The sequence below is a fragment of the Colossoma macropomum genome, unplaced genomic scaffold (genome assembly GCF_904425465.1).
Source record: "Colossoma macropomum unplaced genomic scaffold, Colossoma_macropomum, whole genome shotgun sequence".
Classification (NCBI taxonomy): Eukaryota; Metazoa; Chordata; class Actinopteri; order Characiformes; family Serrasalmidae; genus Colossoma; species Colossoma macropomum.
In genome coordinates this window covers 28813473-28832342 of record NW_023494790.1, presented here as the reverse complement: position 1 = coordinate 28832342, position 18870 = coordinate 28813473, and the positions used below count along the sequence as shown (strand labels likewise).

The 18870-nt window shown below is 39.3% G+C and overlaps 1 protein-coding gene across 1 annotated transcript in view; it reads left to right on the top strand.

Moving 5' to 3' along the window:
* LOC118809537 (protein shisa-6) overlaps positions 1 to 18870 on the top strand; it is an 80394-nt gene that overhangs the window by 8768 nt on the left and 52756 nt on the right. Inside the window, exon 4 of the mRNA XM_036572952.1 lies at positions 2704 to 2802. Coding sequence (XP_036428845.1) covers positions 2704 to 2802 — 99 coding nt within the window. The remainder of the gene's footprint in view (positions 1 to 2703; positions 2803 to 18870) is intronic.

Sequence of the window (18870 nt, the reverse complement as noted above, 5' to 3'; positions counted from 1 at the left end):
CTGAGAGAGAGTGACGCTGACATTGTCGCGGGTAGTCTTGGACTGTGCTGGTTTACACATCCTGTGTTTGATTATTTTTTTTAAACTGTAGGGTAGGAATGCAGGACAGTATTGGAATCAGATCGGTATCTGTAAACTTTTGCTGGAAAAAACATTTAGCATTGACTAGATATTGGATTACATTCATTGTTCTTTGGAAGAGCAGAAAATGTAGGCAACACTGGGCTATTGCTCTGAAATGTCTGCATTTTATTCATTTTACTGCATTTGTAACTCTACAGAAATAAATGATACACTTCTCTGTTACGCTAATCCAGGTCAATCAATCTAGTTCCAGTTTCTATATTTAATATGTATCGTGATTTTTTTGTGGACCATTATTTTACAGTGAAATTGGCACATGATAGGTTTTTGTTTTTATTTTCTTAACCTAAACTTCACACTGTGTTCGGAAAATGAGCACACTAGCACATTTGCAATCTACATAACATGAATCAAATAATGTGCTACATAAAAAGTAAAAAGCAGCTGGCTCTTTAGCACATTAATTCTTGTATAATTATGCTACGAAATTTACTGTAGCAGCAGCATTCAAATACAATGTGAGTGCACATACCTGGCCCATGTTATTTACATCATAATAGGCCATTTGTGTGATTCGAGAAAAAATCTGGTCAATTCCAGTCTTGGCTGGGATTGCAAACTTGGGCTTCCCTAATGATTATGTATCTACGTTGGTATCTGCAGACACATACATGAAAAATGTCAGATATCGGCATTGCTGCATAATTCCCATATCGGTGCATCCCTACTCCGAGGCTTTTTTCCTTGTAAATCCCAACAAACGCGTACTTTGACTGCTTATTATGCAACTGTAAACCGCCATAATGAAAACTGGTGCCTAGGGAGAGCTTAAATTTTGAAGACATCACAAACAGATCCAAGACTGTGTTGTAGATTTTCACAATTCACTCAGGGGACTGAAATTTATCCCTGTATATTTGTCTTTTTCGGATAGACTTTGTTTATTTTGGTGTAATAGATCCTTCAGTCTCGTTTACTTTTAAGAATATCCATATAATGCAGTGTTTCATCAACCATGTCCTTGCCACAGCACAAAATGACTAATTAATATACTCTAATTCACTAATTAATTGATTAGCAAATGAACTGACAAAGAATAACAGAGCATTAATATAACCTCTCACTTAAAACAATTTTATTGTATTGCCCTAGGACAGTTGTGTCAGTGTGATAGCGGGTTTGTGTGCGCACGCACGCCAGTGTGTTTTTCCCAGATATTGCTTCAATACTGCATGCATAAAATTTGCCTGGCTTATTAAGCTATGATTTAATTAGTTTAATTAACATGTGGAATGCCAGTGGGCAATTTCATAATGATATGCACTCTACACATTTTTTATTTTTTTATTTCTACACTGCGGCTTCTACGTGTTTTTCTTTCTCATCAATTAATGGTAGAACTACATAGGCTATAACATTGCTTTAACGACTGGGATTTTCCCCAGCAGGTCTGAAAAGTCTCCTCATCTAGAGATGAGGGCGTTAATGCTGACTGTGTCAGACCGCCTAGTGCTCCGGGACTCACCTGCATCGCACACGTTCACTCTGACAGTCCCTAGAGTTGTTATCATTTAAAACACATTTGAAATTCTTGCCCTTGTGGTGAGACTGAAGGTTGAACCCACTCTCATAGCTCCTCAGGGAGACCAGTAGACCAGCTGGTTAAATTTAGCCACATAGACAAGTAGTGGGGGCATCATAGTGAAGGCTGTGCAAGATCACGCTCTCCAGTTTGAACTCCTGTCAGTTGCTGCAGTGACACGCCGAAGGCCTGTTGTCTGGTGGATTTGGTGGGTTAAGTCCAATTCGAAACCCCTCCACCACACACTCGTTTATTTGATTCGCAGAACTGTGTCAAAGCTCTCCTGCTCCAGCACGACGCAGCCATTCAAGCCATCCGTGTTTGTTTTGCTGTGGTTTGCCCCACTGTTACTAGTGATCCAAAGCAAGAAAGCAGGTTCTGAAGACTGGAACAGACAAGCTTCTTTTATTTCTGCGAAACTCCAGCAGGCTGCACAGCTTTTTTGCGCAGCCTATTACCAGACCAGCCCCTGAGGTTCCACCTTTCATTTCTCCATTCTGCTTTGCTCAATTGTACGCCTCTGAAAAACAAAAATGCCCTATTCTGAGTAGAAGTTGGATTTATTATTAACCTGACGCATGGCCATGCCAATTGTGCCCGGATTCCTACGGTGTAATTGAGTGTTTTCACTGAAGTTCTTCTTATCTTATTTCGCAGGGTGCTGTATCAGTAGTTGCTTTACTATTGTAAATCTGATGCATGCAGTTTACTGGGTGTACTGTCAACTTAAGTTTCCAAATGGCATCCAAGGTTATCATCAGGATATCAGATACAGCAATATACTCCAGCGTATTTCGCTGGTAATTACAATGTCAAGAGCAAAAATAACACCTCGAGTTGCTAGACGCCCTATCATGAGCAGTGCATATTGCACAAGCAAGGTGACTTTCCCTCTACATTATGGAAAGTCATAACTCTCTGAGTTGTGGAGGGAATTTTGCGTTTTATGCTGTTTACCTTGAAAGGAGAGTGAACCGACAGTGCGTGTGTGGTTTTCGTGTTCTGCTCGGGCCTCACAGCTGGCTAACTCGTTTCAGGTGGACACTACTCGAAGGAGAGCAGCCGTGGCGGAGGGCACGACCTGCACAACTTCATCTCGTCCGGCTTCGTGACTCTGGGGAGAGGCCATGTGAAAGGTAGCGCTGTGCTCTCTTTCTGTTTAATGATATTGACAGCCTGCAGCCAGGCCAGATTCACTGTAAAATACACTAAGAGATATTTGGGCTGGCTTCTGCAGTGTATATGTGATCAAGTACCTAAAGCCCAAAAGCACAGTTCAATAAGAGAGTGCCACTGAATGTACAGAATGTGCAGTGCAGTGGGTGTGATCCAGCTGAATATTTTATAACTGCTATGTGTACAGTACTGTGCTCAAGTCTTATGCATCTGAGAAGATGCTATATAAAACCATTTATCTAGAGAGTTTTCATTCATTTGCTCAGGAAAAAAAAAATATCAGAACAAATACAAACAGTTTTAATACAATAAGTAGTGATTTTATGTCAGTGTGTTTGTTTAACCATTTCTAGACCTCTTCATGTGGCAACCTGGTATTAAGTGTGTGTACCATCCAATACTGGGCCTGGCTAATCACTACTTCATGAAATTAAATCAGGTGTGCTTGTGATAAAATTTAACAAATCATGCATGGGAGCATTGAGAAGAAATCTGGAACCAAATCTGTGTTCTTCTGTCTAGTTTACATGACGTTAAGTTTGGACAGTAATGTAATTTAGACAAATGATTATCGTCTGCAGAATTATTGTGATAAATTAAATCATCATGACCCAAGTTCAGTTATCACAAGTAGAACATGTGAGCATTACAGAGCCTTTACATTTTCCCTAATGGTAATATAATTACTGTAATATAGTTACCGACTGAGCTAGCTTCCAGTATTCTGCGATAATTTACAGACATCCTATATGTTACACAAATGGTATAACAGTAACAATTGTGAATATCTGCTTTCATTTGGTTGCAAACCAAATACCATATTATCTGTACCAGAGATCTCATGTCATTTCTTGATAGCGAGGCTTATTTAAATTATCATGATATTCGATAGTCAGTTAGCAGCCCAAAGCTACAAATATCAAGAAATTCTTGTTACTTTCCAATGCATTTCTGTTTATTAGAATTATTTGTTATTTGGTGTTTTATAGGCAAAACACTTTTTTGTACAGTACTAAATATGTAACTGAATGCTGAATAAAGACCAAACTCCCCTTTTCCCTAACCACTGTGCAAGTGTTTCTAACAAAACAGTCCTAGCTTGTATGGCTCCAGGATTATAATATTGCAGTTATATCACTGCACGCTGCATTATATTGTGGCTGTCTAAAAAAGACATGTATCCTCATTTTTTCTGTTTTCATGTCAAAATTTCATGATGAATGGAACAATTGAAATGGTCTGAAATGACTTTAACGAAAGTCTTGTTACATTGGCTTACATTAAAAATAAAAAAAAGTTTTTGCCTTCTCCTGTAAAGTTACCATTTTGGCCAAACTTCTTTTTTGTTGCTTGTCAGCAACAATATTAAGACATAAATGACTAACTTTTGCTGGATTACATGAATACTTTGATTTGTCAAAAAACCCACAGAAACACTCATCTGGAGCTATGATTGCACAAGATGCTCACAACACACAGTAAAAACATAGTGATTGGTTAGATGGTTAATTTGCATATTGTGTCAGTATTGCAAAGGCCGGTGTCAAGATAACTGATTAACAAACGATATATTGTACAGGATGTGGTTAGTAATAGCTAACTACAACTGTAAAACTAATCCATAATTTTCATGATTAAACCAGGTAAGAAAATATAGGCTAATTCTTTTTCATTAGCACCAAGATGATCTTAGCCCACTGAGCTGTTGCACTACTTCCAAAAGCTGGACTGTAATGCTTGTGATACCATTGAGATTTTAATATGTTCATGACACACTGAAGCTTCTTCAGTAGGATCTAAACTCAGTGACCTATCTGCTCTCACCCCCACACAAGGCCTGCTCGGTTCCACATCCCACTCATATGTGAACACTGCTGATGCACTAATTAACGTGCTTTTGCTCTGTGTTGGCTCAAAAGCAGCTAGACCTTTTATTACGTATCTGTATATTTTGCCTTATTAAAGTGGTCTTTTTGAAGAGAAGAAAAGCAAGGTAAAGAATAGGGTAGCAGAAGATCTAGTTGATGGATAAGCAAACCAATAAAATGGTAAAACTAGATTGAGGTTAATTGCACTAAATAATAAACATGTCATTGATGTTTGTTGCTGTTGGGATTCGCTGTTGGGCTTTGCCAGCCTTTCCCTTGTCCTAAAGCATTATAGTGAGCTAGCAGTGTGAGCTGGTGACATAAATCAAGAGGTTCCCTCCCAATAAAGTGCCGTAGATCATGCGTCCATCTAGACTAAGGGGCTGAAGGAGAGAGGAAGTCGTGAGCAGCATCTGCAGTCAGTCTCCATTAGGTGCCATTCCTCTGTCTGCATTTCATTTTCTCAGCTACAGAGCATTGACCCGAAATCCATTTGTTTTTTGTGTGTCTGCCTTTCCTCCGCCACCCGAGCGGCTTGTTTTTGTTTTTGTGTCTTTGGTGCCCTTTCCTCCACGGCCTGTTCACCCATGTGCAGCCATGGCGGAAGCGCTGGCTATTTTTATCAGTGCTTCATGCAATATGAGTAGTGAAGGTATTGGTGAATCTTCAGGCTGAATGGTTTTCAGACTGCTGCTTTAAAACCTGAGCCCAATCACCTCTCGTCTATTCAAGCAGTGCCACTGCCTGTGCAGCTTTGGTTCAAAGTGGATTTTTTGTTCTGTTTTACAATGTATGTTGGTCCATTCTGTAATGGTGCGTTGCAGTCTTACTGTAGGCTGACTTGGACAGAGTTATGATCTTTTAACAGTGAGAACACAACTGTACTGTCTCACAGATTATTTGCTTGTTTTTGCGATAAACATAAACATTTTTTTGAGAAAATGAATAGCAGCCTTGGAAACAGAACACATGCAGCATCAAATAGCACACACTCACATTGTGTGATGTTAGGTTGCTGCCTATGTATTTCCTCCTGTGAGGTAGTAGGGTGTTTGAGTAGTTACAGTACTGTGCAAGTCACCGTTTCATTTACATTACATTTCCAGTCAAAGTGGCTGTTATATACTGTAATTTTTTGTAATAATAGAATAAAGAACCCCTTATAATAACCATTTACAACACATTCTCCGTCTAAGCATGTGAATGGTTATTCGAGTGTTAATGGTTCTATATAGAATCAGTGTCTCTACCAAAGAACTCTTGAAGGATGATCTTTCTTAAGAGTGTAATATTAGGGATTGCACTGATTCAATACCAGGTATAATTATCTAGATGATATGAGCAGAAAATTCTGGATCTGATCTGGTAGTAGAGTTTGAATTAGAGTAATCAAAGTTATTGAAACAGCCATTATTAATTTATCAATATCAGAAAAAAAGCAGAACATGTATACTTCAAAGAAAATTAACAGAAGCCTCAACAACTAAATATAATATCAGTTGTTTCAGTATTTAGTGTGTCCACCTCTTTATTACAGCTTCCATTCTTTTCAGGGCACTTGCTTTTACACACCTCCAAAATTCAGTCTTAGAAGGTGGTTGAGTTTTCTGTTTTTCACGATCCAAACATGTTAAGTGATGTTGAGGTCTGGACTCTGGGGTGGTCGGTCCATTGTTCTGACAACACCAGCAGTTTCTTTGTCTGATCTGAAAATTGCCTTCTTATTTATCTATTTACTTTTTCTTAGTAATGGCTTCTTAACAGCTACACATCCGTTCTAACTCATACTGTTGAGTTGTCTTCAGAAACATCTTTTTTCACTTCTGAAGCAAGAGTGGAGCTTGATTTTCTCCTCTGGGGACTGAATTGTTGGTCTGAAAGGTCTTGCATGGCTGTTAGGAGTCCAATTTTCTCTTTGTCTCATATCTAATCTCCACAGAAGCATTTCCTGATATTTGGACTGGATGTTAAATGAATGAAGGGTGGTCATTATCTGGCTGATATCATCAGAAAATGCTGCATCAGACTGCAGAGGGAAGAAAATAATGTATCTGATCTAAGCCTATAACAATTCTAGCCACACCCACATGTTTACTTGCAGCCTGATAATCGGACTAATAGCTCAATCGGAATAGAATACATCCATGTAAACACCGCAGTTGGAATAGACCAGTCCGATTGAGGCCATTCAGAATACAATTTCTATCCGATTGAACGAGGTGGGTAATCCTGTAAATAATCAGTTAAACAGAAGAATTTTAACCACGTGAACTCCTGTATCTGAACACATTCCCAATCAGAAAGCTTAAGCATGTTCTGTGCATGGGAGTTTGCGTCATAGCAAAAGGTTATATTGTTCAACATGGCGGGAGCAGAAACTGGTCTGCAGAGGAGCTGAAGTTTTTTTTCGAACAGTAAAAGACGGCAGTGGGACTGGCGTCCAGCTTACGTGTCTCAGAACATGACATCGTCCTCTTGCCCCTTCTTTAAAAAGTACATGTGAAGCACGTTTTCCTGAGTCTGACATAATTTTAAAGCAATTGAAAACAAAAGCGTGCCAAGTCAGTACTCAGCTAACTCACTGCTGCTCTTCTCAGTCTGACTGGACTCGCGTGATGCTCATTGTCATGGTCACGTCTACACTAAGCGGTACTCTGCGTATGCGTGTCATTTTGGATCCTATTACTTGTAGTGTGCATGTAAACAGAGATTTTCCATCAGTTGAGCAGAGTGTGCATATAAACACCTCAGTCTTAATCCATAATCAGAATGTATTCAATCACACTGGCAAAAATCAATAACCTACTTTTAGATGCTTGCGTTAAGTGAAGTGTTGGTATTGGACAATACTCAAGGTTTCAATATCAGTATTGGTATGTGAAGAGAAAAAGTGGTTCCCTGGCATCTCTACGTAATATGCTTAGTACCATCTGAGTGTACTTATTAAAATGAAAGCTCTTGTTGTGTTCTTAATGGATAACTGTGCAACAGCAGCTGTGGTATCTCCCACCTCACCTTAGCAGCAGCACACTCAGGCCGTATCAGGCAGTATTTTCATGGTCCTCTCCGCACCACTGCTGCCACAATCAATCGCAATCAAACCTCAAATAGTCAGGGGGAGTTGGGATGCCATTCTTCTTGTTAACAAAAGTGGACCTGTGGTAGAATGGCATCCATCTTATTAAATCGGTCTCCTTTTCCTTCTCCACTTCTTCCCCTCACTCTCCTTGTCTTTTCTCTTTCATCGACATTAGGCAACACCTTGTCATCCTGCCTTCTAGTCTTCTAGCCTCTCCGACACATTGCTACCTTCATCTTCTAAATGCAGACCAGGCCAGATCAAAAGCAAAGTAAACCGATCAATTACAGAATTTTTACTCTTGGGATGTTTTGGTCTCTGTCACTATTCACTGAAGATCCTTCTGATGCAAGAACCAGAAGAAATGAGCAACGAAGAGACTGTTTTAGGTTACTCCATCTTTCCTTGAGGAAGAGGGCAGCCAAGGATGTAAATCAGCCATATGCATTAAAGCTTGCACCGCGTCCAGACAGGATTTATTTTATTATTTATTTACTTTGTTGAAGGGGGATGGTATTAAATAATTAAGCTTCTGTTCTGGGGCCTAATTACAGCGAGAGACTTCATTGTTTGTTGCTCCCGGGAGGAAAGCTGACGATGTCAGAACGAGGGCACGGTGAGCAGGGCCACGCCAGCTGCATGCTTCACATATGGCTGATCACAGTACGCAACGCACACTCTGTTTTCCATCAAAAGAAGTTTACTCACGCCTGTTTGACCCCCCTGATGCAGTGCACTTTTTTAAGACCTCGTGTAAACTTTGAGTGCTTTCAGTCCTCAAGCATTCCTCTCTTCCGAATTGTGAAGTTGTGCTAAAAACCGTAATGGAAGCAAACTTCCATTACTATTTCTGAAGTTTACTGCTATGCTCAAGTCTCAGAAGAATTACTTGGAACACTAGAACAGTGACTGGAATTTTAGATGAGAAACAGCAAGATGGTGTTTATTAAATCTACTTTGTGTGAAAATAGTAATGGTCCTGAATCTAACTAACCTGTCAGTGCTTCGCCCACAGACTGCTGTTCAGTTGGACAAGCTTTAAAGAACTGAGCTTGTCAGAATTAGGCAGGCCTGAAGTAAAAATGACTTTGCCACAAAGCTTATGTTAGTTAAATTACACAAAAAAAGAAAATATAGTATAAATATGATATAAATTTTTCAGTACTTTTTCAGTACTTTCAGTACTTTTCAGTAATTTTTCAGTGTGTCCACCCTTTGCTTTTATTACAGCTTCCATTTATTTTCAGAAGACTTGCTTTCAGTTTTTTAAAGAAATTTACAGGGATATTTTTGTGTGCCTCTAAAGTTCAGTCTTAGAAGTTGGTTCTCATGATTACAATTTCTCATTCTCACAAAGTAATACCAATTTAGACTCATCAGATCACAAAACCTCACTCCACATCTCAGACGTCCATTTCCTTTTCTCAGTAATGGCATCTTGACAGCTGTGCTTCCTTTCAGACCCATAGTGTTGTTGTCTTCCCATAGTGAAAGGACGGACAGAAACACGTGTGGATTTGAGATCTGGAAGTTTTGTGACTGTTGCTATAAAGCTTGACCGACCTAGCAACAGTAGCACTGAGAGAATGTGTTTGTGGGCGGAGCATGGATAGGTCAGTGAACACTGCATGTTCAGTTCTACTGTGATTCATCATCCATTCACCCCTGACTTTGTTTTTCAGAAGAATCTAGCATAGCGGCTCAGCCGTAGCCCGTTGAGGGACAGACAGGAGGGAGCTTATATGATTGGTTTGTTGGACTGTGGGGCTCTGACCTTTGCTTCTACTCTTTGTGAATATAGAGCAGCTCCCTGAAGAAAACTGCAAGCTCTTTTCACTTACTCTTATCAGCATTCTGTTGTTCACGTCTCTTCTTTCAATAGAGCTTTCATAAATAAAGGAAAAAAAGAAAACAAACCACTCTCATTGGTTCCTGCTGTCGCGGCTAGAATGGGGAATTTAGCGTCCAGCTCTTGTGGAATCCCTGTCTGACCTGTGCTGCCCTTAAGAAGTAGTACAGGAGATGCTGCTGCAGACTCACTCGCCATACTGAAACAAAATCCCCTAAGCTGTGCACAGACTGGTAGAATTTAATGGGGAGTGGCCATCTGTTCTATGTGCTCTAGAGCTTCCTAATTTCACTTTCGTTCAGAGTAGTGAAGCGGCGCGTTTTAGCCATCCATAAACGTCGACGCGTGCCTCAGTCTCCTTTTCCCCACAGTTTGATGAAACACAATCTCCCGAAATATCCGTTCCAATAATGAAAACCAGCCTCAGCCGCCTCAGATAAAATACAGTATGAGCCGCTTTATTTTATTCTCTCAGAGCTGGGAAGTTAGAATCGCTTCCCTGATTGAAAGTTCGAATATTTGCTATTTTGATTTGAAACAGCCTCCTCTGTAAAATCAAGTCTGCCTCAGCCTTTGGTTTACATAAAGCATGCAAATATGGTTTGATATCAAAAGATATCCATTATTACTTTTATTTATGAAGGATTGTACCTTGAACCTGCATTTGAAATGGCAATAGCTGCTTTACAGTTTCACTCCTAGCTTAGTATGCACACAGTCCCTTAAGGCTTGGACTCAGTTACTTTCTTGATTGTTTTCAATAGCAGTGGGCAGCATTTGATTACATGTTTTAAGTTGATGGATGTGGTTGACACTCAGCATAACTGGTAGCTTGAGATGTTTGATGGACTTAAGTGATTTATGTATGGTTGGAAAAGCATTAACGCTTACTGCTCTGCTTATATGCGCAAAGGAGGATAGAAAGCCGGGTCCTTCCTGATTGCAGTTTATTATCGTATGGAAATATGAAGCGCCTTCAATTTCACAGCCAAAACACTGAGTGACTCACTGGCATCCCAATGGAATCTGGTGCCGCTCAGTGACCATGTTTTTTATTCAAAGAGAGTAGATTTGCAGTGGATTACCTGCCAGCATTTAGAAATTGACAGCTATTTGCAACGCCAAAGCGGCTGTTGTTTTTTGAGCAGAGCAAATAGATGTGGTAATTTTACTCTTGAAACTCTGTGCTTTCTGCAGCTTCAGCATGAACACAGAGAATAGAAGATTATTAGCATCACTTTAGTGATAACTCTTCGTCCACCCTGCGGGATGTTATTTTCCATTCTCATGAAGCTGCGAGGATGCTATTTCCATCAAACTGCTCGCGGCACCTCTGACAGATGTGCGTGTTGGTCAGAGATGAGACCGGAGCTGGTGATTAAGATCTGTGGGCAGGTGACTTGCCCGGGCTGTCAGAATCCTTACCAGCAAATTCATTAGTGTGACAACAAACAGGAAATGCCTCCCACTGCGTCCATAAACAGCAAAGTCTCTAAATGTCAGCCCAGTCATCCTCCTGCTCCTCTGGTCCAGCTGTCTCACTCAATACCCCCTGTGTGCCTAGAGCCCTGTCTGCAAGCCCGAGAGGAAAATGCTAGTGAAGTCACTTCCAATATCCACCTAATGCTGCCTCTCTCCTCCTACTGCCAGCCCTCATAGCACACAGACTGCTCTGAAGCTAGTTTTTAGACCAGATGCATGGCTAGCGGATAAATCTGGAGCTTCCTTGACTTTAAAAGGTCTACAATTTTTTGCAGTATGTTTGATGTACAAGCTACTAGGGATGGGAAAAAAATAATCAGTTCTGAGATGCAGCATGATTCAGGATTCTGAATTGATTCATAAAACGGCATGATCGGATTTTTATATGTGTTTATTTGTGTTGCACATAAACTCACATGTGCCCAGAGACATTATACAGTGGATAGTTTGGCACAGCCTGATTTGGAGAATGAAAAAAAGCAGGGTCTCATTAATGCATACATGTTTGCATTCATAAATTTGGAACAAATTGGTTGTATATAAAAAAAACACTTGAAAATATGTAGAAACAGGCTTTATTTAACAGCCATCTCAGCAGATATAACGAGATGTTGAAATATTTCCTGAAAAATTATCTCTAAATGTTGCAGCATACAAAGCAACATATTCTGGAACATACCGTCTGAGGAAAATTCCCAGAGTTTTGCTTTCAGCATAAGTGTCACAGTGGTTCAGATGAGTTGTGAAATTTTGAAAACAAGCATCTACAGTTGAATTCCGGAGTAAGCCTGCTGTATCAATAGAAACCACCACTTTGTCTTTTTAATGTGTTAAGCACATGGACTGGACATGGCTTTGAAACTCACTCATTTGCAAAAGCATGTGTTGTAGTCTGAAGTCTCTCCTGTAGGGGGCACTATTGGAATGCAAGTCATCTTGTGTGCATTATTTAAAGTAAAAGCCACAAACGCACTAGTTTGCAGTGTGTGTTCAAAATGAGAGGTGAAATAGTTTTCATAAAAATACTCGCTATCATATTACGCAAATGTGATTTCTATTAACGATTTTCATTACATCAGTCAATGTTAAAAAGCGTATATGTCTGTTGCCTACATTTTAATTGAAAAAATCACAATGTAGGCCATAGACATCAAAAATCGAGATCAAGATGCATTGCATTTTGGCACCCTGAATTGAAATTGAATGGAATCGTGAGGTACCTAGATATTCCTGTCTCTAATAGCTACGTAATGAATTACATTTACATTCAGTGTACATTCTGTATTGACAGTTTCAAGTCTGCACTTCTGACGCTATCCATTTCTTTCAGTGTCAAAAACTTACAAAAACATGGCAGAAATGTAAGGGATGATTTTGTCTTTTCATAAAACAACACCGTGCACATAACAACTCTTCAAATTTAAATCATATTAAAACATCTCCACTTCTGCTTACAAATGCAAATATGGCATTGACTGAATGTTTAGAATTATTTCTGTCATGATCATTTCAGCTGATTTTACTGCCATGTAAATTATTGCGATTAACTATGACTGATAAGCTGTTTTGCTTCCTTGCATGTCGTTATCAGTAGATCTAAAGACAGACACAGCTTGAGCTCAAACAAACAAGCATTACCAACTGCTGCCCTCTAAAGGTGTTAAGATGTTTTGTTGTTTTTTAAGACTTATGATCTATTTCTATTTTTTTTTACTTACATGTGCATGTGCCTTAACCCAATACACCCAGTTCACATTTTGGTTGTTGAGATGGAATACGGCTGTGAACGCTAACAACTGCGGAAAATAATTGTGATCAGGTAATAATTGCGCCGGGCCTGTTTAGAATCCGTTGTTTCATTGATCGATGAGCAAGAAATAAACAAATTGTAAGAAGAGGCACTTTAAGGTGTAAATGCCAGGTCAAACCTAGAAGCGCTTGCATTATCTGTTTGGTGTTTTGGATTTTTAAGAAGAAGGTTTTACACCGATTTTTAAGCACACATAATCCAGCCTTTTTTGGCTGTTGCACTGAGGAGTTTTTATTTTCGTCGATGAAAGAGGTCCTGCAAAATTATGTAGGTTTTAATTTTACATGGTTTACATCAGTAAATCTCTCAGACTCTCTCTTGTGGCTCAGAATTGGTCTTGATCAGTGCTTCTTATTTCAGGTCCTCTGGGTTCTACCATAACTCTGGTTTGGAGATGGAATCTGCTGAACTGCTTGCTAAGCAGGCCTTAAAATCTCCAAAAGCCAGCAAGAGAAAGGGAGGCAGATGGGAAAAAATCCCAATTACAAGTCAAGCTCTTTTTAAAGTGTGGCTTATATAGTCCAATAAAAGTGAGTAAAGAAGAGGGTAAGACGTAGAGCAGCGCAAAGGTAGAAAATCGACATATATATATATATATATTATATTCGTTCCAGTCTTTTTATATGACTTCTGGAAAGCTTTTATGCTCATCTCTGATTGAAGCAGCTGAAAGTCAGAGTCTCCTGCTGACCACTTATGATGGGTGCATGTCCAAAACCAATGACCAATCTCTCAGGAAATGGTCGGACACACTATTTCATTCCACTTTCTTACTCTTACTTTGATGGGCTTGAGTGGAGAAGCTGATTTTTCTGCTCTTCTTTACAGCACACGGTTTCTTATATTCTTCTGAATATAAAGTACTTTGCAACCCACAGGTTTTGAAGTGTATAAGGAAGAATGGCTACAGTTCAACCAGATTTTGTGCTCTGTTTAACATTGAAAAGGACTTCATACATTAATAATGTTTGGTTAATTTTGAAAAATGTCTTTAACAGTTTTGAATGCACCATCCATAATTCACAAATAGACAGCGGTGACTTCAGCTGTCTTTTTCAAACCGCCCAGACTATAAGCTATTTGTCTTGCCATAAGTGGGTAGCCAGCTCAGGAAAAAACAAACAGACTTTTTTTTTCATTTGCCAGCTAGCTGAAAAAGAGTAAAGAGAAATGGAGGACAAAGAAATAGGGAACACTTTGATGTTTGGTCGCGTAGGCCACCCGTTAATGCGCAACATCAATCTGGACGTTCTCCCCTACATGAGGAGGCAACTTTTTATCAGTGCTCATTAGAGTAAGTGCAGATATTTTATGCATCAGTTGAAATGTAAGGACTTTCTCATGCTAATTTTCCTCTCATAGATTTGTTATTTATTATCTTTGAGGGATCTGAGGAGCAAGGAGAGAGACCATTTTCATGAATCTTGACACGAGTGTTGAAATGCAACAAGATTAGTGTGTCAGTGTAAATGAGCTCACCACCATCTCCATACTTATCACACCCCTCATAGAGACAGATACGCAGCTCTTTCTGTATTCCTCTGATAAATGCCACCTTTCCATGAAGTACTGCTAGTGCCTCTCTAGATGTACCTGTAAATACTATTAATACTGTTCGCAGTAGGGTATACAGTATTACATAATTTCTACAGTCATGGAATGAATTTCATAGAACATTCAAAGGAAAGAAATGAAAAAAGACTTGCCATATTTTTAAAAGACATAGAGAAAATGGGACTCCTGACAACTACGCAAGACCTGGTAGACCACCAAAACTGTCACAATCAGATGAACAGTACTTAAAGCTTTCATCTTTGAGAGAGAGGAGAGAATCATGCTCATGCTAGCTAATTTTGAGCATAACTCAAAAATGCCAGCCAGTACATGACTAGCAAACACAGCTTTGACCAGTTGTGCTCACATAAAATCATCGTATCTTTGATTAAAGCACAAAAATGTTTACTTAATTGCAGAAAATTACTTAACTTACTTAATTGCAGAAAAAGGTTTTGGTAGTGACGATTCTTAATGCTACACACTAAATTTTCAGACTTTAGGACACATTTACAATGAGATCTAACTGCTCACTATGTTGCCATAAGGGACAGGGATGCAGTCTCACTTTCTGCTTTGAACTGCCGGGGTGTGACTAAAATCTGGTTCTGTGTGTGCACTAAAACTCTTTGTGTTTCGGTAGTGACATGAAAACATCAATAAGACGAAAAACTAAAAAATCTTAAAGAAATTTAAAAAAATTGTAAGTATTATTGTTTTCACAAGTGTGAATTTAGGGGTTAGGGTTTGGAACAGACACCTCCCATAAGAAAGTACCCTCATAAATCAGGGGTGTCAAACTCAACTAGTATAAAAATCTCAACAAATCCAGAGAAAAAAAAATTATTTTTAATTAATGTTGTGCTTTAACCCAAACTGGCCATTGTTTACTCAAAATATGCAAAAACGTCAGCAGTAAAATATAGGCACTGGTAAAAAACCTGCAAATATTACATGAATACCTGAAATGTTCAAAATTGAAATGTCCTTAGGAGCTCAGTCTTTTAAAACCTACCTATTTGCTTAATTGTTTTTTTTAAATATGCTTTTACTGTGTGAGCACAGTTTGAATTCATTTGGTAGTATGGTCCATACACATATATGTATACATCTCTTTCTCTGCTCCATGGCCTCATATCACCTTTCTACCGCATACACCCACCTGTTTGTGTATACCATCTGGTTACGTCAAAAAATTTTCCAATTACAAGACATTTCACTATGTCCTTTATGGCTTAATTACTAGAATCTGTTTCAGTGTAATTTAATTAGATTCTCTTGGAGCTTTCTATGTGTTTATAAGTCCTAATACTGCTGTATAAAAATGCTGCTGTGTATAAATTTCAGATATTAAAAAATAATAGCATTTTCAGTTTTAGATAGATTTTCTGTTTTGTCATTTAGCTAATCTGATCTGATGATCTCTAGTGGGGAAAATAGCAATTATATGTTAATTCCTGCAGTGCACCTCAAGTGGTTTGTCTTCCATACATTTCTTTATTATATGAACTGTGCAGCATTGTGCAGCAATAGTGTGCTTGCTTTTTGGGACTCTTGTTAATTTTGAAAAAGTACCTCTATATTAAAGGCAATATTCTTGTTTTTCTGAAACTTTGAACTTATTTGCTCTGAATTTAGAGTGAGAGTTTACTCCAAAAGTCATGTCTAGCCCTGCAAGTGGGATCAGTTTATAGCTCTTCTTGAGATATCTAAGGTGCTGTTACGTTAACCTCTCACTTTCAGTATGATGCTGTAGGCTTAGGTCAGGCTTCTGCTTAGGAACCTAGAGCAGAGGAAGCCGGTCTTAGATAAGCATCACCGGGCCACAGTTCTCCACAGAAACTTTCGTCTCAGTATGAGACCAGGCCCGATAAGCTTACCCAGCATGCCTCTGACTGGGAAGATAAATGAACTCATGAACTCTCTACAAACATCTCTCCTAGAACAGCGCTCCCTGGTGAATGCATTAGCAGTTGAAACACAAGGCAGGAAGCCTGAATTTGTTTCTGTTTTGTACTGACACACTTCTCTCCTTCATGTGTGCCTTTTATGGCTGTTCAGGCCAGTCTTAATAGATCCAGCTCCATTTTTCATTGAACTTAATTCTTACACACTCCTCCGGATGGATTTATGAGCTCCTTTGGATGGATTTATGTGTAACAAAGTCATGTTTTAATGAAACCAGTTCACAAAGTGACCTATATATAGCAGGAGCCGAAACAATATTCAGACTATTTGGTGTGAAACAGATCAACTGTCAAATAATTCCACGTTTTGTATAATCTGAAAATGCATTATTGGGCCTAGCAAACAAAAAGAACCAAACCTGAATGGTAATCCTTCAGAATCCTCAAGGGTATTTCCTTGACCTTCTGTGCGTTGTGTTCGCCACATGTGAGGCAAACTCTAGTTTTCATTTGTAATCTATTATTAATATGGAAGCGGCAGGAAAGAAGACTGTGGAAGGCAGATCGCTGTATCCCCCCCACCACCCTCCATACCATTCTCAGGGACTATTGTAAGGGCGCACAAATGGAATGATTGCCCTTTGTTGTGCGCGAAATTTGCCATTCTGTCTGGAATGGAAACCAGCCTTGTCATTCCAGGCACACCGTGCCCAGAGTCAGCCGTGGTTTTTTATGTAAGTAACGCTGAGCGGGAATCAAATTAGAATTTAACAGCTTCAGGTATGATTCATCCGCAAATCCATTCAGTGAAGATTAGAGACGGAGGGGGAGTGGGAATTATAAAGACCATCTCGGCTCTTTCGTCTGCCGCTCATTCTAATTTACCAGGGCATTGTGCCATGCGTGGAGGTTGTTGAACCAGACTCGGTGGCGCTTCTCCTGAATGCCAGTGTTGCACCCTGCCATCTCCTGAGCAGTCAGACTGCCTGTATTACATATGGCCTCATCGTCCACACAGGTGGAGCCCTAATCAGTTTAACGTGCTCCAGCTGTGACTGCTACAGGATTAAACGCTGTAATGATAAGGACTCGCTAAATGTGAGATATATATGTGGCTTGGGCGTGTTGTTGTTGCGGCGTAAAGCAGAAGGGCGGATGAGGGAGCGTGATGGGCTGGAGGGTGAGACTCTGTTGTGCCTGGCTGAAGCAGCCTGTGGGTAATTGCCTCATTACGTTCCTCATTGGTACCCATTTTGAAATAGCACAAAATCTGTGTAAGACCTGGGAAGGACATTGTGCACACACAAATTTTTTTTTTTCATAGCTCTTCTTGGGTTTACAAGTTGTAGATAAGGCATGTAGTATACCAGGGGTGCCCACTCTTTTTGTCTTGCGAGGCCGTGTTTGTGGTGGGAAGGGCCAAAAAGACAAAAGTATACAAATAAAGATGGTTGATTTTTTAAAAGTATATTTTATAACTTGACCTGATGTTTTGTGACTAACAATACTTGAAAAATACAAATTTAAAAGGTAAAAAAGATTGGAATAATTATATACACAGAATTCTATAAATAGAATGTGTTTTCTCTCACTGGGTGTAGGGTTAGGGTAACAATAAATGTCATCACAGGCCAGAAATCAAACAAAATGTTGCTCTAACCCTTAGAAGCAGTTGACAACAATGATAACAAAAGTATAGTGCAATTGTATTAATTGTTTCTCACTCGTAGATCATCAAACAAGCAAAGAAATTCTGTATGAAGTGCAGAATCTAAACATTCAGTTTATGGCATGTTCATGTTGGAAGTTGAAGAGGAGATATTTGATAATGATTTGAATTTAAAGTTACTGTTATGCACAAAGTCAAAGTTTTAGTTTGTTTATATTGAACAAAACATACAAAGTTAGAGGTCCAGACCCAAACCTGTCAACAGAAAATGTAAATTAAATGTATACATAATTTGTCATAAAACTAATAATGTAGTGGTCTAATTATCTTTGAAATGTTTAGCTTACGACAGCAATAACTCAGCTTCTGTGGGATAAATGTATTTCCTGTTCTTAATGGGTCTTAAGCAGTTATCGTGATCTTGCTTTACTTGCCAAACACCCATGCCAGCCACAGGTGCTCTCCTGCATCTCATTGGTTGGATGCGCTTGTTGCATAATTGACAGCCCTGTTCAGTGGTAACAAATAGATGGAGGGAGGCTGAGTAGAAGTAGATACAGAGTGTCTACTGATCAGCCTCCTGCTGGGTGTGCAGTGCAGTATGTAGGTTAATGGATGGAGGACCTTTTTCTAGTTCTTGTGCTGAGAACATGCTACCAACCTGAGTGGAAAAAACAACCAAATAAAGTGAACATCACAATAGCAGAAAAGGAGACAGAGATGAATTAAGAGATGAAATAATGTAGTGATGTCATTCCACTTCATGTTTATTAATATTTGTCATATTATACATACATACAATCCATGCAA